The following is a 24,651-nucleotide window of genomic DNA, read 5'->3' as shown; positions in this document are numbered from 1 at the left end:
TGAACTCAAATCGCTTCTTGATCACAGGCTTTCTACCAATGCTCTCTGCTTTTTGCTTACTGAGAATTAAGGAAAGAAAAAGGAAATACAGGCTATCCTGTCTTTCCCTTTCCTTCTCTGTTATTGTGTCCAGGGTAAGTAGTAGCCTCATACAGTTCATAATAACTGATCAGTGTTAGTTTCTTAGTTTTGACAGATGTATCATGGTTGTGTAAGATCATAACATCAGAGGGAAATAGGTTAGAGAACGTATATGGGACCTCTCTGTATTACCTTTGCAACTTATATGTAAATCTAAAATTATTCCAAGATAAAAAGCTTATCAAAAAGAGAAAAGACTTTTGTAGCACACACCTTGTCAAGAATTACTGGGTTAAAAAGGAAAAAAAAAGCATTTAAGGCATGACAGCAGCATTTATCTAACTTGCCTGATAAGCTTCACCTGGGATGAATTCCTATACCCATTTCTAGAAGATTCTGATTTATTCGATCTGTAGCAGGTCCCAGGATCGGACTTTTTAAAATTTTTATTGGAGTATAGTTGATTTACAATGTTGTTACTTTCTGCTGTACATCAAGGTGAATCAGTTATACACACACGTATATCAGGATGGGATTTTCAACAAGCCCTCACGCTGAGAAGTCTTAGCAGACAAATTCGGGAAATATCGCGAGAGTGCAGTGGAACTAGTATAGTTTTAAGAGTCAGGCAAACTTGGGGCCACACTCCAGCTGTGTGGCCTTTTCTTACCAGATTTTTTTACTTACCAGCTATGTGACCTTTTAAGCACTGACTTAACTTCTTAGAAAATCAGTAGTAATAGGGCCTTACCGTAGTAACATTTAAATGAAGTACCTACAAAAATACCTAGCACAGGGCTTGACACGCCATGTGTTATAATTGGCACAAACACCTTGTATTCTGATTTCTCCTTCTAAGGAGAACGTGAGGTTAATGAACTGTGACCATAGTTCTTTAAACACGTTACACCAAGACCCATGCCTTTTTTCCAGAAGATGACTTAACACCAAGAAAATAGGGGGTATAGTCTCTTCTTCAAGTGTCCCTTTATTTAGAGATTGGCTTGCTCGTTCATTTTCTGGTAGACAATAGAGAGACAGCTGCCCTTCATCGTGCCAAATGACAAGAGAGTCAGACTGGACATGTCCACAGGCTTCTGCCCTGAGGGAAGGTCGCTTGTACAAGCACAGCTGTGGCAGGAGCAGAACCCTCTGTGTGTCCTCCTTCCCCACCGGCCACCCCAGTGCAGGCCCCAGCACAGCTGGGGCACTGGAGGAAATCCCTCCTTTGACAGAGGCCAAGAAGCAGTGTGGGTAAAACATGAACACTGCTTAGCGCTATATCTCATGGGAAATAAAAAGACAGTGAAATCCTTTGGCTGCCTTTTGTCTCCGGATGTCCTGAAGCTTCTGGTCTCTTTATGATGGAAAGAACTGCCCCCTAATTGAGACAAGCCCTAAGGTAGTGTGCCACAAAATGCTGGTTCTCTCACCCCTGATAAAATAATACATTAAATTTGTATCATGTCTGCACATCTTAGAGAAAAATCCTTCGTGGTGCTGAGAAGAGGGACATGTCGCAGGCATTGGCCAAGAAGCAAATGAGGTAAAGAGGTAATGAAGATTTGAAGCTTAAGAGGTAACATCCATGAACAACAAGGTCCTACTGTATAGCACAGGGACTGTATTCAATACCCTGAGATAAATCACAATGGAAAAGAATATTAAATATATATATATATCTGAATCACTTTGCTGTACAGCAGAAATTAATACAACATTGTAAATCAACTAGACTTCAATAAAAATGTTTTTTAAATAAAAAATGTTTTTAAAAAAAGAGGCAGCACCTGGCACAAGGTTTTATAGAGAGGACACATGCAAGATCTCGGGGGAGACCAAAAGGGAAATGGAGGGTCATCCTTTATAGAAGGTTTCCCGTTCTACAGTAAGACCGCCCTCGATGCCGGGGCTATTCTAACCATCCTTTCGACACATATGTAATGGGGCCTACGTATTCCAAGTCTCACGCTAGATAGCCATTCATGACACTGTTCTCAGATGCCATCCAAGCCCAAGGAAATGTTAGATGGTATGTTGTAGTTTACACACACACACACACACACACACACACACACACACACACACACACTAACCTACTGAGAGCAGCCAAAGTAAAAAGGGAGACTTTACTGGGAGACCCTAAGGGTTCCCAATGAAGGGCAATCAGGCTTCACAAGGGCCTGAAAATAGGAAGTGGATAGTCACTCCAAATCAAGGAAGTGCCTCGCCTGGCTCTCCAGGGATGGGCAGTCTCTGGTATCTGCTGCCCTCACCATCTCTGATTCACGGCAGAATTCCCCCACCCCCTCGCTTTCTACCTCTCTGGACACATGGCTGAAAATGGTGCCCCCGAACTCCAGAGCTCTGCCTTCTCCAAGCTCCAGCCCAACCCAACAACCAGCCCACTTTCCGGTTCCTGGAGCAAGAGTCTACTGTGCCCAGCTTGGGCCATGAGTTGACCAGCCTTGTGGGGTCTCGTAAACTAAGCACGATCCACACTCACAGTCCCTCCTGTGCTATGGGAGGTCAGGACCAACCCTCCAAGAAAGGGGCTTGGTCTCAGTAGATACCTCAAAGGACATTTACTGCAGGTGAAAATGTCGTGCTGCTAAGTCAGAAATTTCTTCTAGCACCTTTGCCCTCTTTTTCATATCTCCTCTGTTCATCAGTTCTGTGTTGCACACTAGGATGTTGGCATCTGGATGAGAAAGGAAATAAAGTGAAGGAAGATAGCAATGACAAACCATTTTAACTTAAAGATTATCTGCGAAACAGAGATATCCAGACTGCCTGCAATGTTTTTTTCTCACTTCACGCGCTTGAAATTCATACTGGAGCAGAAACGTCAGTCAATTCTGCAAGTTCCACTTATGGCGTGGAGGAGGGAAAAGGTGCCTTTTCCCCAGGAGTGGCCTTCCAGGCCACAACTCACAGGCGGAAGGCACAAACACGGGAGGCTATAAACTGCTCACAAAGGAAGAAAGGCAGAGTGGAAAGGATAGGAATGAAAAAGGATCTGAGGGCAGGAAGGCTGGTTCAAATTAATGAGACAATGCGAGCCTTGACATTCTTGATGGATGTCAGTGGTTAAGTGCTAGCCGGACCTTCTGAGGTTACAACCTCCATTCAAACCTCAGCCCAGGATGGCAACCTGAAACCCAAGGCCATGGGCAGCGAGCATCTGTGAGCCCGGCATGGATTAGTGCCGTGGCCTTGGGAGGCCCCTCCAGGCGGCTGCTTCCTCCCTGTGTACCAATTACCCCCCAAGCCAGGTGTGCTCTGGGGCGGGGGGGCGACAATAATACCAAGTAATTAAGACAAAATGTTCTTGGCTGTGTCTCAGGCATATTCCTTGTGACAAGAACAAAGGGTTAGTTGATGAACTAATTTTTGGTGGGGGAAGCAGCAGCATCTATTATTAAATGAATGCTTAGAATTTTTGTTTGTTTGTTTTTCAATAGCCCCATTATAATTTCAGTTCAGATACTCCAAAGCTCATGTTTCCTAATTTATTATCGCTTGCTACAGTCCTCTGGGATCCAGTAATTGAATTTTACTGGCGTCATTACCATATCCACAAACAAGCGAGTCTTCCTGAACTAAATCAGTCAAAGCCTGTTGGCTGACCCACAGGAGATGTGCCCAGAGTGGGAGCTGATCTCAGCATAGAGAGGCGGGCATGTTTCCCTGGCCAGGGAGACTGGTTACCGCTGGGTGCCAGGGAGGCTGCACGTGGTCAGCTCTGAACATCTGCGGGAGAAGTAGGAGCAGAAGAAAAGAAAAACAGGAGGCTCCAAAGACCAGACTCCCCAGATAACCAGGTTATTATCCCACTGCAGTCCAAAATAGATGAGCGCTGAGAGGCGGGATCTACATACTTGGTTGAGAACCAGGAAATTCCACAAGGAGATGTTGAAATTCCATCTTAAAAAAAAAAAGCAGATCGACAGCCTACATCCTCCCCTTTTTACATCCAAAACAGGAAAATAAAAATCATAACCTCAGATGCATTTTAGGGCTACATGGACACACGGTGATCATCTAAATAAATCCAGTCTCCTCATTTTACACAGGATGCTCATAGGAAAAAAAAAAAAAAGAATTCTTATCTCAGTGTGATATTTAAGATTTGTTTTTTAAAAATCCACGTCTTTCAAAGATTTACCTTCAAAAACTTAGGGCAGGACTTCCCTGGTGGCACAGTGGTTAAGAACCCACCTGCGAATGCAGGGGACATGGGTTCGAACCCTGGTCCAGGAAGATCCCACATGCCATGGAGCAACTAAGCCCGTGTGCCACAGCTACTGAGCCCATGTGCCACAACTACTGAAGCCTGGGCGCCCTAGAGCCTTAGAGCCTGTGCTCTGCAGCCAGAGAAGCCACCGCAATGAGAAGCCCGTGCACCGCAACTAGAAAAAGCCCGCGTGCAGCAACAAACACCAACGTAGCCAAAAATAAATAAATAAATAAATTTATTGAAAACAAAAAACAACAACAACAAAAAACCTTAGGGCAGCACGGAGGCGGAGTGCAATGAATACAGACAGAAATCAACTGCTACTTGATGCCTATAAGCCCCCGGGCAAGTCGCTGAACTCTAAGGCTTGATTCCTTCATCTGGAAAATGGGAATAATCATATTATTGGCTTCTCTGAGTACGGACATAATGCATACAAGATATCTCACAAAGCATCCGGCGCCCAGTCTTAGTGAAACATCATTCTACCTTGGCATTTGTTAAGGAAATAGATCACTTATTTTGAAAACACTGTACTACTAGGAAAATAAGTGGCTGAAAGGATAGGACTGTTTTGATGGACCTGATCCTTCTCGAATAGTTCCCACTATATTTGAGAGCCCAGGAAAGGAGAAAGGCCCCTCAGGTGAGCATCACCAAATTTATGAAGGCATCGGGCAAAGACTTTGGGTAACTTTGTCTGGGTGGCTGAAATACACACCACTGGGAGTTTGCAAAAGCTATGGGGACTTTGGTGCTCTGACCCACAGATCATATCTCAACTCAGATACCGCGATGCACAATTAGGGAATCCTACTACTTCTCCCCCACAGGCTTCAGTCTCCCAGGTCCTGATTTTTTGTCAGAAGAAAAAAAGCAACTGCTCCACCATTTCCTCCCCTGTTTCCATGCCCCTTCCCTATATCCTTTAAGTAATAATCAAGAAAAATATCCCCAACTAAATCAACCATCAACACGTTGAATTCTGTTAGGGGCTGAGTTGTGTCTCCCCCTTGACCCCAAAATTCAGATGTTCAACTCCTAACCCCCAGGACCTTAGAACGAGACGTTATCTGGAAATTGGGTCACCGCAGTTGTCATTACTGTTAAGATGAGGTCATATGGAAGTAGGGTAGGCTTTTTCTTCAGTAGGACTGGTGTCCTCATAAAAGGGGGAAATTTAGACACAGGCAGAATGTCACACGAGGATTAAGTCAGAGGTCAGGCTGATGCACCTACAAGCCACGGAAAACCCAAGATTGCCCGAAAACCACGAGCAGCTAGGAGATAGGTGTGGAGCTGGTTTTCCCCACAGCCCTCAGAAGGAATCAACCCTGCTGACACCCTGATCTTGGACTTACAGTCTCCAGAACTATGAGAAAAGACATCTCTGTTGTTTAAGCCAGCCAGTCCACGGTACTTTGTTACAGCAGCCCCAGCAAAGCAAAACGCATGGCAACCCCTTTGTTACGGAAATAAAGCCTCTTTTACCTCCTCAACCTTGTTCCAGGACCACTGTGACCTGAGCACCTAGCGCCCTGCTACCCACACCCCCTTCTCCACAACACCTTCATGGAACAGGCTTGGTGGTGTCTGTGAACTCAGGTCCCAGAGTTTGCCTCTAAACTCCAGGCCAGGAAGCAGTTAGTACCATGCTGGTGTAGGGGGCTGGGGGGAGACAGCACCAACACCATCCAAGGTCACATCCCTCACCCCTGGCCTCCCCTCATCAGATGGCTATCATAGCCTGAGAGATGATAACACAGATTATCCGTGTTTTGCAGCCTTATTCAGCTCCCTTATAAGGGAGAACTATGCCCCTAGAACTCTTGCAAACTGGAGTAGCTATTATAAATCTGAGCTTGCAGATGAGAGACTGATGTCATCCTCTCTTTTCAGTAAAAATAGAAAAAAGTTAAAAGAGGAAAGAAAATGCAAGAAACCATCTCTAGCCCCCCACCCCCTCTCTCTTATCAACACACACACACACACACACACACACACACACACACACACACCCCACCTATACACACAAATTCTTTTCCACTAGCTTGTGTCTCCTTTTATGGATGTGTATTCACAAGAACACACATACTGGTTTCTGTCCCCTGGGGTAATGATGATAAATATGCCAAGGTCAGCAGCTCCATCAGCCATGGAAGCTGCTCGCTCTGGCAACTGCAGATAATCATTTACCTGGTGAGACTGGTTGCCTATACGACAATTCATGCTTCACCATATCGCTGAAATGTCCCTTATCTCACAAAAACACTTGTCTTATTGTGTCTTTCTGGTGCACAAAGAAATTCATAATGATTGTTTTGCTTTGGATTTTTTTTTAAAAGTCTTAGTCATGATTTTGTGGGGGAAGAAGTTACTAGAAAACGGGGACTAGGTGGAAAATAACATCAGTGTGTTGACAAAAATATTCTGTTCCGTATCCTAGAAAGCAAAAACTCAGGCTTCAGTAGATCCAGAAGATCTTCGATGGAAAACTCCTCTTAGCCTAACTCTCTTCTAATAGGACTAATGCTTAAAATTAAAAAAAAAAAAAAATCCATCAGCTTTTATTGAGAAACTACTATGTGAAATGCACCATATTAGATGATAGGAATACCAACATAAATAAGACACAATTCCAGATTTATTCTAAGCAACATGAAATCTGTACATAGTACACAAAGGGAAGAAATGTATGTTAAATTTCCCAAATGTTCACTGTTTGAGAACTATGCTCCTATATTAAAGGTAGAAAAAGTAGAATCATATGGTACCCTGAGTCAAATATACCATCTTAGAGCACCCATCAGTTTTCAACCATTGCTATATAAATGGACATTTGGATGGAATTACAGCTATTAAATGACTTGCCCTGATACACCAAGTGTATATGACTTACGTGAACAGTCTGGCATGTGTGTCTCAGTGGGAAAGGTTGAATAGCTGCCTTGCAGCACTCGTTAATAAGCAGGTATCCAGGAACTCTACTTTAAGCTCGCCAGGCTCTGTGGAGACACAAAGAGAAATGCAAGATGGGATTTTTGTCCTAAGGGAGCTCACAAACCAGTGGAAAGAACTAACCTCACAGCATAAGACAGTGACCCATCCATGTCAAGACAGAAGGAAGCGTTTGTGGCTGTGAGATGGACTACCCGTCTCTCATTAAATATTTACAGATGAATAATGTAACTCTGGGTATTGTCCTTGACGTATAGTACAGATTAAGAAAAAGAGGCATAAATAAAGGCCAAACTACTTACAGATGATTTTTAAAGTGTTGTATTACGGAAGAAAAGAAACGTTTGCAGTGAACCTTGAGAACAATCCCCTGATGTTTTATCAGTTGTCCTGTGTGCATGCAAGGCCCCAGAGCGTCAGGATTGACAGCTAGGACTCGAGCCAGCCTGGCTTCCCATGGAGACTCAAACACCTCCCCACTCAGGGATCTTGGTCTGAACGTATAACTTCTCTGTGCCGCCATCTCTTCACCTCTAACGTGAGGATAGTAATGGTACCTACCTCAGAGAGTTACTGTGAGGACTGAATGAATCAGTGTAGGGAAAGCTCTTAAAATAGTGCCTGAAACAAAACTAAACACCCTCTGTCCCCAAATAGTCAATACTTGAGTCTTACTTACTCGCTTTATGCAACACTCACTTTAAGTCTTTACATACAGGAAATAATACAGATATAAAACCATATAGCACAGGGAGATCAGCTTGGTGCTTTGTGACCACCTAGAGGGGTGGGATAGGGAGGGTGGGAGGGAGATGCAAGAGGGAGGGGATATGGGGATATATGTATATGTATAGCTGATTCACTTTGTTATAAGGCAGAAACTAACACACCATTGTAAAGCGATTATACTCCAATAAAGATGTCAAAAAAAAAAAAAGATTTAGACAGGAGAGTCTGGAAGGCAAAAAACGGAGAGTGCATTGCATCTTAAACCAGACAGCTGCTGGATACTGGAGTTAGCTCTTAGAAAAGAGCTCAGTGAAAATAACTGAAGACGGAAGACTAAGTGCCTTTTGGACCTTGCCTAGTTGCTGTTACTGTGTAGCACTTTGGAAGAAAAATATTGTGAAAATTTACTAAATAAAAAAAGCTTTGGCAATTTAAAAAAAAACAAAGATAAAAATCTCAAATAGAGCATCTCCCTTCTGTAAGATATTCCACGTTGTCAGTTAATAATAGGCAATATTAAAACTAAGTTTTTTTTATTTTCTCTGTGACAATGAGCTATTTTTTGTCTATCTAAAATTTTGAGATCTGGTGATTATTACACAGTATCAGGTTTGCACAATCCTTGCCAGGAGTGGGGCATCTGTGGATTATTCCACTAAACAAGAATCCTACTGTATATAATTCTTTGTGTTCCTTCTCCATCAGTTTGGTTTCAGGTTAAGTATTTGTTTAGAGTTCAATGTGAACAATAGAAAGGCACTGGCTTTTACAAGACAGGCCTTCTTCCTAAGCAAATGAAGTATATAGTAAAATGTCTAATTGAGAATTCATGATACCATGATTGATGATGTTCTCAAGTTGACACTGAAAGCCCCAAACATAGGGCTTTAAAAAGTACACAACTCTTCACTCTCCTTCACTTGAACTCTTTCCGATGCTACCTGCATGTAATCCAATTCATAGAGCTGTTCATTTCAAAAGAAATCTCACATTAATCTTATTTGGAAAGGAGTCTCCATGTTTTATATAACGTTGGGGGGTTAAGAGTTAAGTAAAAATAAAACATATTCCTGGGTGCTAATTTGCATTATATTAACATAAATTATTACACAAACTTAACTTAAAAACATCCAGGTGTATAAAATCTCCAAAAACACAGTCTGTCAAATCAAGGAAATTTCTTATTTACTACACATAATAAATGCTTCTGAAAATAAACAATTTAAAAAATCAAGGTTAAACATGCTGTTTGACAAATAAATCTGCATATGACTGAATAAATTTGAAGTCTGTGGTACACTAATAGCAACAAGAAAATCCAGACTCAGCTCAAATACTGACTTAGTTGATTCAATTCTTCACTGGTATAGCCTAACAGAAGAAGAGTTGTATCCGCTTCTGGGCATAAATACTGTTTGTCTCCGTCTTGCATATTCTTCTGACATGATGTCTAGCATTCATTTATAAGACTTATAAAGCTCAGAAGAAGAAAGCATGATAAAACAGCCTATTGCTTAAATATAAAGCAATCAATAAAACTAGATTCAGATGCCTAGATGTTGAAACTATTAGACAGAGACTTTACTACAATTAAGAATTAACATATTAAAAGATCTAGTGGAAAGTTACACGACACAAATGAACAGATATGGAATTTCAACAGAGAGGAACATTTTTAAAAAGAAACCAGGGCTTCCCTGGTGGCACAGTGGTTAAGAATCCACCTGCCAATGCAGGAGACACGGGTTCGAGCCCTGGTCCGGGAAGATCCCACATGCCATGGAGCAAATAAGCCCATGTGCCACAACTACTGAAGCCCGCATGCCCTAGAGCCTGTGCTCCGCAACAAGAGAAGCCACCGCAACGAGAAGTCTGCACACCACAGTGAAGAGTAGCCCCACTCGCCGCAACTAGAGAAAGCCCATGTGCAGCAATGAAGACCCAGTGCAGACAAAAATACATACATACATTAATTAATTAATTAATTTTAAAAAGCATTTATTAAAAAAAAAAGAAACCAAAGAAAATGCTAGGGAAATAAAAAGGTATCAGGGATGAGTAATTTCTTGAAGGGCTAATTAGCAGACTAGAACCAGTTGGAAAAAGATTAGTAAACTTAAGGATAGGCCAATAGAGATTATCTAAACTGAATTACAAAGATTTTAAACATGTAAAAGAAAAAGGAGTACAGAATATCCAAGAGGTACATAGGACAATAATAAGTGGTCTAACATACATGTAATTAGATTTCCAGGTAAAAGAGAGAAGGAAACCAGAGCAGAAGAAATATTTGAAAAACTATTTCAAATGGTTAAGAATTTCCTAAAACTACTGAAAGACAACCACAGATGCAAGAAGCTCAAAGAGACCTAAGCAGTTTGAACAATGTTTAAAACACATGGACACATCACAAGCACACTGCTGAAAGACAACTTAAAGAGAAAAATCTTGAATGCAGCTAGAACAAAGACAGACATTATATAGAGAAACCGATGTAATTAGAGCCTTGCCAAAAGCTAAGCAAGCTAGAAGACAATAGAGAAACACTTCTAAAGTACTGAAAGAAAAAAAGTCAATGAAGAAATCTCTACACCCCCAAAGAAATATCTCAGAAAATAAAGACATTTTCTGAAAACAAAAGACAAGATAATTCATTGCCAACAGAACTACAAGAAATGTTAAAGGAAGTTCTTCAGGTAGAAGGAAACTGGGACTTACTCTCATAATTATAGAGTACCAGAAATGATTTTTTTAAATAAGAATATATGTATGTATTATAAAGCATATAATGTTATATATAAGTATATATATTATTTTACATAAACATATATATAATTTCCCCCAAAGAAAACTGAACTGGCTATATTTTTAGCAAGGATAAAGAGAGACATTACATAATGCAAAGGGTTTGTTAGATAATAAGAAAAAACAATCCAAAATAGAGCTTCAAAATACACAAAAACAATTGAGATAACTGAAAGGAACAGACAAATCCACATTATATTGGAGACTTCAACATTTCTTTCTCAGTAGTAGAGCAGATAGACAAAAGAAATCAGCAACGAAATAGAAGAGCTGAACGATACTATCAACCAGCCGTATTTACTTTACATTTATTAGATACTTTACATAAAATAGCAGAATATATATTCTTTTCATGTGCACATGGAACGTTTATCAATATAGAAAATATTCTGGGCCATAAAACAAATTTCGACAAGTGTAAAAGAATTGAAATCTCTGACCACAAAGGAATCAAACCAGAAATCAACAACAGAATGATATCTGGAAGATCTCCAAATATTTGGAAATTAAACAACACACTTCTCAGGAGAAGCCATAATGGAAATCAGAAAATATTTTCAGTTGAATCAAAATTGAAATACAACATAACAAAATTTGTGGGGAAACTGATAGCCTTTATAGTACTAAATGACTATATTAGTAGAACAAAAAAGGTCACAATGATCTAAAGTTTTTACATTAAGCAACTAGAAAAAGAAGAGATCCAAAGCAAGGAGAAAGTTGAGGATGATGATGACGATAAGAGCATAAATCAATAAAACTGAAAAACAATAGTCAATGACATCAAAAGCTGACTCTTTGTAAAGATCAGTAAAATTGACAAACCTTTAGCCAAACCGAAAAGGAGAAGACACAAATTTCCAATATCCAAAATGAAATAGGGGACATCACTATAGATTCTACCGATATTAAACGAATAATAGGAGAATAGTCTAAACAGCTTTATGCCAATAAATTTGATAACTTTCATGAGATGGGCAAATTCCTTGAAAGACATAAATGACCAAAGCTTATTCAATAATATTAGATAATCTGAAGAGTCCTATATCTATTTAAGAAATTTAATTCGTCGTTAAAAACCTTCCCACAAAGAAAACTTCAGGCAAAGAAGTGAACCACCAACATTTAAGGAAGAAATAATGCATATTCTACACAAGCTCTTTCAGAAAATAGAAATGGAAGAAACGGTGCTCACTTTATGGAGCTAGCATTGCTCTGGCACCAAAACCAGACACAGACATTACAAGAAAAGAAAACTAGAAACAAATACTCATTAGGAACATAAATGAAAAAATTCTTCTTCACAAAACATGGAGAAGTTGAAACTAGCAATACATAAAAATGATAACGTATCATGACTAAGTGGGATTCATCCTAGAAATTTGTGATTGGTTCAGCTCAAATATAATCAATGTTAATTCACCATATCCACAAACTAAAAAGGAAAATAGTATGATCATTTCAATAATGGAGAAAAAGCAACTGACAAAACTCAACATACTTTCATGATAAAAACTCAGCAAACTAACTTCCTCATTCTGATAAAGGGATCCTGTTAATATACAAAATCTTGAGCTGACATCATACTTAATGTCAATGATTGACTGTTTTCTCCCTAAGATTAGCAATGAGTCAAGAAAACCTTATCTCACCACCTCTATTCAACATTGGGTTGCTGTTTCTTTTTTCTTTTTTTTTTTTTTTTTTTTCGGTACGCGGGCCTCTCACTGTTGGGGCCTCTCCCATTGCAGAGCACAGGCTCCGGACGCGCAGGCTCAGCGGCCATGGCTCACGGGCCCAGCCGCTCCGCGGCACGTGGGATCTTCCCGGATTGGGGCACGAACCCGTGTCCCCTGCATCGGCAGGCGGACTCTCAACCACTGCGCCACCAGGGAAGCCCTAAAACCAATTTGATTTCTATATGCTAGAAATAGACACCTGGGAATTGAAGTTTTTAAAAAGTACCATTTACAAAAGTATCAAAAATGTGAAATACTTAGAGATAGAGCTGACAATATAGGTGCAAGGTTTGCAGGCTGAAATTATAAAACATTTGTTAGAGAAATTTAAAAGAACAAACTGAATTGAGAGATATACTGTATTCACAGATCAAGAGTCAGTATTAAGATGTCAATTATCACCAGCTGATCTATAAATTTAAGGCAATCCAAATCAAAATCCCACCGGGCTTTTTAACTTTTTTTGTTGCAATAACAAGCTGATTCTAAAATTTTTATGGAAAATTAAAAAAGCTAAACAGCCAAAATCAACTTTGATAAAGGAGAAAATCTGGATGATTCACACAACTTGATTTCGAGAAAATTTGGTATTGGCACAAAGACAGACATATAGATCAATGGACCAGAACAGAGTGTCAAGAAACAGACCCACACGTAGGGCCAACAGATTGTTTTCAACAAAGTTGCAGAGATTTTTCAATAGAGAAAGTATTGTTTCTTCAACAAAAGTTGCTGGACCAGTAGATATACCTATGCCAAAAAAAAAAAAGTTATGGGCTTCCCTGGTGGCGCGGTGGTTGAGAGTCCGCCTGCCGATGCAGGGTACACGGGTTCGTGCCCCAGTCCGGGAGGATCCCACATGCCACGGAGCGGCTAGGCCCGTGAGCCATGGCAGCTGAGCCTGCGCGTCCGGAGCCTGTGCTCCCCAACGGGAGAGGCCCCAACAGTAAGAGGCCCGCCTACCACCAAAAAAAAAAAAAAAGTTAACTTTGCTGGATTCATACCTCACACCATACAAAAATCAATTTGAAATGGATTATAGTCCTAAATGTAAAGAAAAACACCGCTAGGAAAATGAAAAGGTAAACCAGAGACTGGGAGAAAATATTTGCATAACATATATTTGACAAGGGACTTGTATCCAAAACACAAAAAATATTCTTATAACCTCATAAGAATACAAAGAACCCAATAAAAAACAAAAGATCTGAACAAACACTTCCCCAAAGATACACAAGTGGCAAATACTTACATGAAAAGATTCTCAATATCATCAGTCATTAGGGAAATACAAATTAAACCAAATAAAAGAATACTACACACCTAATAGAATGGCTTTATTGAAACAGGGAAAAACCAAGTGCTGACAAGTGTGTAAAACAACGTGAAATTTCATACATTGCTGGTGGGAATGCAAAATGGCAGAGGGCAACTTTGGAAAACAGTTTGGCATTTTCTTATAAAGTTAAACACACACTTACCAAACATCCTAGCAATCCCACTCCTAGAATCTACTAAAGAGAAATGAAACACATTTCCATACCAAGACTTGTATGCAAACGTTTTAGCTGCTTTGTTCATAACAGCACCAAATGAAAACAACTCAAATATCCATTAATTGGCAAATAGATAAACAAAGTGTGGTACATCCACACAATGGAATACTACTCAGCAGCGGAAAGGAATGAACTTCTGATTCACACAATAAAATGGATGTATCTTAAAGCATTATGATGAGGGGAAAAGGCAGACACAAAATGCAACATACTGTATGATTGCATATATATGCAATTATAGAACAGGCAAAATTATAGGGACAGAAATCAAATCTGTAATTGCCCATGGCTGGAGTCGGGGGAAGGGGATTGACTAAAAAGGAACTTTTTGTGTCGATGGAAATGCTTTATATCTTGATTGGGGTGGTAGCTACATGACTGTATGCATTTGTGAAAACGAATGGAACTGTACTCAAAAAGGGTAAATTGAACTCTACGTAAATTATACCTCAATAAACCTTACTTTAAAAAAAAGAAAACAAAATTGAAAAATGGAAAGAGAGGGAAAGAAAGAAAAAAAGAGAGAATAACATGACAACAAAATGCAATGCATGATTCTACATTGATCCAAGGGGATAATAGCTAAGAAGGGCATTATTATGACAAATGACAAATTTTGAATATGGAATGTAGATTTGACAATAGCATTTTATGAGTGTTAACTTTTCTGATCTTGATAATTGTACTATGGTTATAATGAGTGACACCAACAAGGTATAAGAAAGAACAGCCTAAACAGAATTAAGCACAAGGCAAAAATAAACAGAAATTGGTGTGTGTGTGTGTGTGTGTCCAGCAATCACAACGGAAATAGAAAAAGCATACAACCAAACAAGGTGTGTGAAAGCACTAAGAGCACATAAATGAGATCTTCCAAGAAGCAAACTATATTCTTCTCAGAGCAAGTCACCCTTTTCCTTGGCACAAAGAGTGTCAGAAAGTCTTTCAAAAGAGATGGGAAGCAGAGGTCAACACCTTCTGAAAAGTGGTTCCAGAGCAGGTGGGGTCAGGGATATACTTAGCCCAGGGATGTACTTAGCCCAGGGATGTACTCAGCCCAGGGATGTACTCAGCCCAGGGATGTACTCAGCCCAGGGATGTACTTAGCCCAGGGATGTACTTAGCCCTTTTTTCTTTGTGGAGCCCTTCCTGAGAATTGGGGAAGTAGTAAGTGTGCAAAGGTAAGAAAAGACACGCAAATAGGTACAGTTTAAATGTATGATAAGCAGTCCTAAAGAAGAAATATAGAGATTCTGCACATGTAGCAAGGGAGCAAAACACTTCAGAGAGAATAACCAGAAAATATCAAACTAAAATTGTTTTAAAAGAAACCCTTCCCACTTCCAGCCTCAACACACACACCCAAAGCCACCATCATCAACAATACATCCACATGATGTGGTTACCATTTAAAAGACAAAAGATTGCTAAAAATAAAACTACTATATGATCCAGCTACCCACTTCTGGGTATTTATTCAAAGAAAACAAAAACACTAACTTGAAAAGATACCTGCACCCCCAATATTCATGGCAGCATTATTTACAGTAGCCAAGATATGGAAACAACCTAAGTCTCCATCAACAGATTAATGGATAAAGAAGATGTGATATATATATATATATATATATATACACACACAATGGAATATTACTTAGCCATAAAAAGAAGGGAATCTTCTTAGTGCCACATTTTTTGCATTTTCCTGCTTTTTGTTGGCAATTTTGCTGTTTAAAAGGGCTCCCAAGCACAGTGCAGAAGTGCAGGCTAATGTCCCTAAGTGCAGAAAGGCTGTGACGTGTCTTAGGGGGAAAACACACAAGTTAGATACACTTCCTTCAGGCACAAGTTATGGTGCTGTTGGGCATGAGTTCAATGTTAATAAATTAATTATATATATTAAATAAGGTGTCTTTAAACAGAAACACACATAAAATAAGGGTATATATTGATAGGTTGATGAAAATGTTGTGACCAGAGGCTCACAGGAACCTAACCCTGAATTTCTCCTGGGAGCAATGGTTCAGTATTTGCTAATTCAATGTTTGCTGTGACCTTATACAACATAACTTCTGTGAATGAGGAGAACTGACTGTTAGAAGGACACATATCCAACTCACAGTGGTAGTTACTTTAGAAGACAGAGTGTGCGGAAGGAAATCAGGGGTTTTGTCAATAAAGACATTTATTAAGGCTGAAAACAAACATTGCAAAATGTTAACTGTCATTGAGTGGTGCTAATATGGGTGTTTGTTATTATTTGCACTCAGTTTAATTTCCTAAAATAAAAATCCTTAGAAAGACACAATTGAGAAAGAAAGGAAATAAGAGGGTGGTCACCATTAAAAGTATGTCTGCACATGGTACAGTGTACATATACTAAGAGTTAAGTATACAGTCAGCTGTAGGGTAAGCATTACTTCATCAAAAACTGTAACTTGGAAAGGTGAATAACTGCTACTTGGCTACAGCTGGTCTAAACATACAACAGTGCTGCCTGTCTCAGCATTAACTATGGCACAGAGCTAGCATTTATAAAACTTTGGTGAGTTTGAAAGAAATGTTATGAAGTTACACAGCCAGGAGATGCTGTTGCTTGCAATGTTGGCACATGACAATTTATTTCTCTAGTGTCCGATGCCAGTTCACAGCCAAATTACAAAGCCACGTTTCTGTGTCCATACGGAATCACACTGCCTGGAGCTTAAAATCTCTCAAACATATGTAATGGGATATTTTGGTAGTCTGCCTCAAGTTAAAGCAACCAGGTTTCAGGAAGCTACATTTTTTCCTAATTATTTCAGTAGTCAATATAAGTAAGTATAATCTCCAAATACTTCAGTCTCCCGTGCAAAATGAAAAGAACACTATTTGCCACATGATAGAGAAGGACGAAGTGACCTGAAATCCCTAGGAAAAAAGCACTTGTGTGTGCAAAGTATCCTTCTGAGTAAACTAAGAGTAAAAGGACACTTGGAAATGTTATCACTAAATTAACAGGAAGAGGGGCCCTATGTAAGCAAGACCATTTACGCAGCCTTAGTTCCTATCTAAAGGATGAATTAACTTACGCCAACAGTTTACTAAACATAGGAAAGTTTGCTCAAGTAGTAGCATATTCACTTCCTTTTTTTAAGTAATGAGAAAGTATTTCAAGAGCTATCCTTCCACACCAAATTATAGAAGAGCCTCAATTAAACAAAACAAGGGGAAGGGAGAGGCACCTTAATCTCATTACATGAATCTTCTAATTGGTTAGGGCAGAATGCCTTGTCCGTGAAACTTCTAAAATGTATCATACAACTGTCATGCTACCAATAATACATCTAATATTTATTGAACACTTGCCCTGTAACCGGTGCTAACACTTTTTACCCATTTATTCCTTAAAATTGCACTATGGAGTCAGGACCCAGGATTCCCATTTTACTGCTGCAGAAGCTAAGGCACAAAGAGATTAAGTAAATGAAAAGAATGCAATCTCAGATGACTTAAAATTCTTTCACCACTTTAAAATCATTCTGAACCTTAGTGATGTTATAATTCTCTGAGATGATGAAGATATGAGGCTGGGTAGGAATCTGTCTTCATCCCGGGTCATGGTCTGGAAGTTTGAATACATTTCTGACATGAGAATGCTTCATTATCACTTATCCCCAACTCTCAGAGGCAAAGGGGGGAGTGGTGAAGTACAAACACCAGGTAATCCAGTGTCTATTGTAATAGTTTCTTAATATACAGTAGCTGCCCATGTTACTGTACTTCTGGTGAAAACCAGGTGTTTGGCAAATCAGTGAAGGTGGTCTGATCACACGCTAATTATTACCTGGCAGCATCACAAAACGATCTGCCCTCATGAAAGCAATAATCTTACTGGCTGAGCCGAGGACCCCAACACATTCCAGACTGTGTCAATGGCTCTTTAATTGAACACTCCTACCTCTTACAAAGTTTATTCTTTTTTTCTTTAGGAGTTTTATTTTTCATGTACTTCGTAATGGCAAAGATGGCCTCCAGTTCAAGGTAATTCCTTCTCATTGACCATGAGAGTCAAAGGGCTTGACTTCTAATTCAGTGTCCTTTAAACAGCTGAATCCTGCTGAGACCCATCATTTTCCTGTCACTGGTGTTTTAACAGCATTTTCACACCACAGCTGACCACCTGCTTTTAGAGTCATCTCATTGTTTCTTTGGCTAGAAGGTCACACAGCATTTCTTAAAAATTAAGTCCACACTCTACTGTGGAAATGGAAATTAAAAGAGTGAAAGAGGAAAGACTTCCAGCTTATGTTTCATTTTCTTTGATGAAAACTGCTGTAGAAAAATGCAGTGTACCATTACGAAGGGTATAAAATATTGGAAACTCCAACAAGAAAACATCTCCATTAGTAAGTGGGTTTATTGACATAACTGAACATAACAATGTATAACATTTATTCATTTCCCACTGAAAGACTTTCCAGTGAAAGTGTTTTTACATGGATTTAGGCATTAAGCATTTTCAGTGATTTTTGCAGTTGAAAGGGTAGGTGGTGGGAAGAACCAGAGGTGTTGTTCAGACTTTCAATGGGACTCACTTTATTACACTACTGTGTAAAAGCAAGAGCTAAGAAATGCAATTGCTCTCTGAATGAAAAAGCTAGGAGCACAAAAGGTGCAAGATAACCAAAAGGTTGCACATAAGAGCAAACAACTACACTTCTCCCAAGTACCAATACGCTTGGAATCTGAAGCAAGCCCTGGCAGCAAACTAAGAATAACAGCCTATTTCCTGTGGTTTATTAAGTTTGGACCCCACAGATAAGACTGCCAGAAAAACAGCTGTACTTTAAGTGGTCTGGACATTTACTCATCTGAACATAAACAAAGATCAGCTCATTTAAATCCCTGTGTCCCGACTCAGCTGTTGGGACGACAGCAGGCCTGGCTCAGTGGAGGCCAAACATAAAAGGAGTGGAATGGGGTTGAAGGATCCCTGGACTATGATAGATTCCCTGAGTCTTCAGGACCCTCGGGGGCTTAAGGCCCTAAACAGAAGATTCACTGTTAGCCTTAGCACCTTTGCAGTGGCCTCCCCGGCACCCCACTGCCAATGAATCTACAACCACGGTGAATACAACCATCCTGTACATCTTCCAAGTGACTGCGTTTTTTGACCACACACAAAATTATTAATGTAAACCAAAGCACTACATTTAGTGATAAACATCTACTTCATAAATATCAGGGAATGAAAGTATCCCAAACAGCTGAAAACAACTGAACAAATAAAGGAGCCTAACCCTAAGTTTAAAACAAAAACATTTAAAAGAAATACTGCAATTATTAACTAAAAGATAAGATTTAATAACATGGAAAAAAAACACTGGGTAATGGAGGAATTCATTTGCAAAATATATAATTATTTCACAGTGAGGTTTAAGTACTCATAATCTTCTGGTTTTAGTAGAAACATACAACCACCGATGCACATTTTTTCACATTTTCCCTCTCTACTCTTTCATATAAAGACAATAACATGATCAAACATTATACTATCAATTGCAAGTCACCTTTTGCTCACTTCCTATTAGGAAATTACCTTGATCACTTAACTGTGCAACTCAAGAGAAGTAGGGCACAGTCGACTGCGTGTCACTGATGAAAACGTGAGAGGTACCACATCACATTTATTCCAATCTGGACAGGTTGTCAGAGATGTGGTAAGTGAACTAGAACACTGCCATTCCCTATGGGGTCATCGGTTATGTACACGTTACATTCTTCTATCGAGTCTGGCATTGACATTTCCTTTTCCACATATAGGTTTAAAAAAATAAAATTAAAAAGCCACAGGAGCAACCCTGACAGAGAAGTCTTGCATGCAGTCTTCTCCTGAGAAACTATGTAATCTTAGTTAACCCCAAGGTCAGCAAAAGTTTTTGTGGTGTTAATGTTAAAAGGAAAATAGTTGAACTGCCCGGCTCAACTAAAATAGTCCTTGAGTTTATTGGTCAGTGTGTTAAATGTTAGAGCTCTTCACATTGTTGAAAAAGAAAAATAGCGTCTCTAATTATTTAAACATTAAGTTTTCCTGAATGTGCTATCAACCAACAAAGAGTTCCTCTGCGAGTGTTAAACTTTACCACCTGTTTACAACATCACCCTTCTTGGCCGAGACCACCAGGCCAGGGGAGTCAGTTGCCAAGCCTCCTTTGTAATGGTAATAAGTTCTTTTTTCCTTAAATAGAAACAAAACTCCTCTGTTTGACACTGAACAACCAAAAAAAGCATGCATCCAAATCTCTTTCTGGTCACGTAGGGAGCAAGGAGCACCCTTTTCTATCCCAAAGGGGGCCAGCCTACTGCATTACAATGCCAAAAAAACCCCAAAAAACATCCATTCTCATAGCTGCACCAATGTCTGCACGTTAAGAAGGCCTCCTACCTCTGGACCCCACCATCCATTTGTCCCCTACTCTTGCTCTTGACCACCAATACCATCCATTTACTTCACAAGTGAGCACTGGGATTGGAAGGTGGTGCAGAATTAGCCATCTGTCCCCTTTGGCCTCTCTGGCAAGCGCACAAAAGGGGGAAAAGAGGTCGGATAAAATGAGATCTTCCCCTGAGGGGGGCTGCGGGGGCCCGCGGAGAGGTGGCTCCCCTCCTCAAGGCCAGTGAGATGGTCTCCACACCCCTGGAGGCCCGGATCTACCTAGTCGGCAAATCGCTGCAGGAGATGGTCCTCCCGCCTCAGGCTGCCGCCCGCGCCGCCGCCCCCGCTGTCCATGAAGCGGTCGCACGGGAACTCGATGAGGTCCGCCTCGCTGAGTGCGCACACGGTGGTGCGCGGCCGGTGCGACTGGAAGCCAGAGAAGTCTGCAGACACGCCGGTGCCCATGGAGCGCAGGGGCCGTCGGGTAGAGTACATGTGGCGAACGTGGACGGGGGCCCCGCCCTTCCGCCTGGCCCGCAGCTTCCTACGCAGCCAGCGCGACGCCCAGGCCGCCAAGGCCAGGAGTACCAGCAGTGCGTTGACGGCCAGCAGGGCCAAGGTCAGCAGTTGGTAGTCGACGCTGCTCTGGCTCCCAGGCTCCGGCAGGGTGACCAGCCCCGCGCAGTGGTCCCGGGGAGCCACCGGGCAGACCCGGCCGCCTAGCACGCCCTCCACGCACACCAGGTAGGGAGTGTCTGCCCGCAGCTCGCGAAGCGTGGCCGAGTCGCTGCGCTCAGGCAGGTAGACGAAGCGGTGGAATTTAGGCTGCTGGCCAAAGCGGTCGAAGAGTAGGCGGAAGCGCGCGCCGCCCAGCGTCCGGGGACTGCGGTGCTCGCGCACCGCCCAGCGCACCGCGGCGCTGTTGGCGCCCACCGCTTCCACGGTCAGGTTGCACAGGATGAACTTGTTGAAGTCACACGGGTCGGATACCAGCGGCGGCAGGCCGACCCCGCCGTCGGACTGGGCGGTGCTCTCCTGCTGCTGCGCAGCCAGGTGCTGCTTCGCCGCGCGCTGCCAGGGGTCGCCGGCTGGCGCAGAGCCCAGCGTGGCCGTCGGGGTGGGCTCCGTGTGGGCTGGATCCGACGGAGTCGGACGTCCCCGCTCAGGCTTCTCGAGGAGGTCCAGGGGGTGTGGCGCCGGGCCCGCGGCAGCAGCGGCGTTGGAGCTCGGCTGCTGGAGGCCCGGGCCCCGCCGGCTCAGCCTTAGGGCGCTGCGGTTACTCAAAAGCTCCCTGGCGGCCCCATCCCAGGTCACCCCTGGCAGAAATCGACCCCTTTGCTGTGGCTGTGGCTGCGGCGGCGGCTGCTCCACGAGGGCACCTGCAGGGGGCGCCACCTCCTCCCCCAGGGCTGTGGGTAGGGCATGCCGCTTGCTCTCGGCAGTCGGGGAAACCGAAGGTGAGGGATCTGTGCAAGACCCGTTCTGCAGTTGCTGGTCATCCAGGTAATCCAGGTACTTGCCCCGCAGGGCCGGAGGGTGGCGACACTGCACGAAGACGGTGAGGAGCCGGCCCTGCGAGTGCCAGTCACCCATCCAGCGCTTCAGGTCCCTCAGCCGGCAGTCGCAGGTCCAGCCGTTGCCGTCTAGATCCAACCGATAGAGGGCTGGGCTGGAGGCGAAGATGTCCCCGGAGAGGGCACTGAGCGCATTGTCGCGCAAGCTGAGCTCGCGCAGCCGGCCCAGGTGGCCAAAGATAGTGGGGTGCAGAGCGGACAGCTCATTGCCGCTCAGGTCCAGCGCCTCCAGGCTGTGCAGAGGCTCCAGCAGCGCCACGGGCAGCTGGCTTAGCCGATTGCCCTCCAGGCGCAGCTCGCGCAAGGCCTCCAACCCCCAAAAAGCCTCGGGCGCGAGGTGCGTGAGCTGGTTGCCCCTGAGCGAGAGTAGGCCAAGGCGCGGCAGGTGCTGGAAGACGCGCGGCCCGAGGTGCTGCAGGCTGTTGGCCGAGAGGATGAGGGTGGAGAGAGAGCGCAGCGGTGCGAAGGTGGCCGCGTGGCGTAGGGAGGGCTGCAGCTCGTTGGCAGAGAGGTTGAGGAAGCGCAGCTTCCCCAGATGGGCGAAGGCGTTCTTGCCCAGAAAACGGATCCGGTTGGACTCCAGATGTAGGTAGAGCAAGTTACCCAAGGGGGCAAAGACGGCGTCCGGCAGCGCCCCCAGGGCGTTCCCGTCCAGCCGCAGCTTGACCAGGCTCTCCAGTCCCTCGAAGGAGCCTCGGCTGAGGCGGCTGATCTCGTTCCCGTTGGCGTAGAGGATGCGCAGCTTGCGCAGCGGCGCCAGCGTGCCCGGGGCGAGCGCCTGCAGGAGGTTGTTGCCCAGGTAGAGCTCCTCCAGCCGCGAGAGCTTCTCGAAGGTCTTGGGGTGCAGAGAACGGATCTGGTTGTACTGCAGGTCCAGCCGTCTGAGCTGCCCCAGGCGGTGGAAGTCGAAGGCCGTGATGTTGGTTATGAAGTTGCCGCCGAGGCTGTAGGTGAGCACGTCCTGCGGGCTCGGCAGCGAGCTGGTCTTGGGCACGGCGCGGAGCCCCCTGTTGGTGCACAGGAGGTGCTGGGGGTGCTGGCAGTCGCAGCGCTCCGGACACACCGGCTGGGCCCGCGGCGGGAGCGCAAGGCAGCCGCACACCACGAGCAGGAAGCGCAAGGCGCGGGCAGCCTCCATCGCCGCCCGCCCTGCGTTCTGCGGCCCGATCGTCCTCTTGGCCCGCCGGCTCTGTGTCTCCTCTGCATTCCCCTTGGCCTGGCCAGAGTCGCTAAATGGCCTCTTTCGGACTTAGCAGCGCCGTCCAGCCCCTCCTCCGCCCTTTGTCCGGTGGCTGGCCCGGGTCTCTGCAGGCGGGCTTTGCCTGGCCAAGTCAGGCGGCGCAGGGCGCTCCGCGAGCTCCGGGTGCTACTTGTTGCATTTTTGCAGAACTTTCTCCGGGTGCGCGTCGGGGGCGGGGGGGCCGTGGAGGGAGGGAGCAAGACCTGAGCTTTTTGTTTGCAGCTTGAGTCCGGAGAGCTGGATTCCCTGGCACGGATTCTCCCCGCCAGCGGATTCCCCAGCTGCAGGCGGGAGCCCTTCCAAGAGCTCCTCCGGGCGCGGCTTGGCTGCTGCGCCGGGGAGGCTCGGCCCCCGCAGCCCGCGCCTCCTCGCTCCCAGTCCGGGACCGGTAGCGCGGCCTGGGTGGAACAGCCCCGGGAGGAGCCGGGGGTGTGCAGGCTGCGTCCGGAAGGGACCCAAGTCTGCGAGTGGCGAGCAAACCGGGCGGAAATTCGTTCTTCCCACACTCTGCCCCCCGGGGATGCAGGCGGGGGGGTGGGGGGAAGGAGATGGCGGAGGGAGGACAGACCCCGGTAGGGGGAGGAGGAAACACTAAGTGGCTCCGCGTCTGGTCAACCGGAGCCCGGGACGCCAAGTGAGAAAAGTAGGGATTAAAAACAGCTGTACGAGTCGGACACGCCGGGCTGGGGGCGGGGGTGGATTACCGGGCGAGCAAACGGGATTTGCAGACAGAAACCTTATTTTAGACGAGCACACCAGTCGCTTCGAAGCAATGGGATCGTGAGTCGTTTTATTAGTTTTTAAGACACTTGCTCTTCCAGGTGGCCCCCTGCAAGAAGTTGGGGCAGCACGGAACCTGCCAGCGTTCTACGGGAAGTTTCGGGCAGCAACAAGGCTGGCTGCCAAGAGCTGTCGGTGGGCTACTGTCAGAAGAGGCTAAATCAAGACATCCTGGCTGTTGCGTGCTTGGGTTTTTGACATCGTTGTACTGGTGGCCAATAGCCGAGGAGAGGTTCCGCCCCTTCTTAGGGATCTAAACTGAGTAGTTGCTTGGCCCTGCTGTAGGCAAGAGCATGGAGAAAGCTCAGAACTGGTTCTGCCACCGTGAAAGTCTGTCAGATTTAGGTGATTTAGTCCCATTAATCCTCCTCCAGTCTTAGAGCCCTTGGGGCAGGCTCTGCACGTGTGCATGTATATATAATAACCTTCACAGACCCTCTGGTAACTGCTACCTGCTGGGCCCTCCCCCTTTATGCCTGGACTTGTGGTGATCTTCAAAAATTTTGCCCACAATTTTTCAGACCTGGTTTA

At 43.9% G+C, this 24,651-nt stretch overlaps 1 protein-coding gene across 7 annotated transcripts in view; it reads right to left on the bottom strand.

Annotated features, from left to right (window-relative positions):
- Positions 1-23,629, bottom strand: part of TRIL (TLR4 interactor with leucine rich repeats) — a 153,088-nt gene extending 129,459 nt beyond the window's left edge. For 6 of the 7 annotated variants that reach the window (XM_060156939.1, XM_060156938.1, XM_060156937.1 and 3 more), the window contains exons 1-2: positions 20,806-23,629; positions 7,221-7,326 (exon numbers count right to left, since the gene is read on the bottom strand). In XM_060156939.1, coding sequence (XP_060012922.1) covers positions 20,806-23,238 — 2,433 coding nt within the window. In that variant the 5' untranslated portion in view covers positions 23,239-23,629 and the 3' untranslated portion in view covers positions 7,221-7,326. Of the gene's footprint in view, positions 1-2,712; positions 2,783-7,220; positions 7,327-20,805 lie in introns of those variants that run through there. The other variant, XM_060156941.1, reaches the window with a different exon arrangement.
- Positions 23,630-24,651: the final 1,022 nt, after the last annotated feature.

This window comes from Lagenorhynchus albirostris, chromosome 8 (assembly GCF_949774975.1).
Source record: "Lagenorhynchus albirostris chromosome 8, mLagAlb1.1, whole genome shotgun sequence".
Taxonomy (NCBI): Eukaryota; Metazoa; Chordata; class Mammalia; order Artiodactyla; family Delphinidae; genus Lagenorhynchus; species Lagenorhynchus albirostris.
This window is presented reverse-complemented; position numbering and strand designations above follow the sequence as displayed.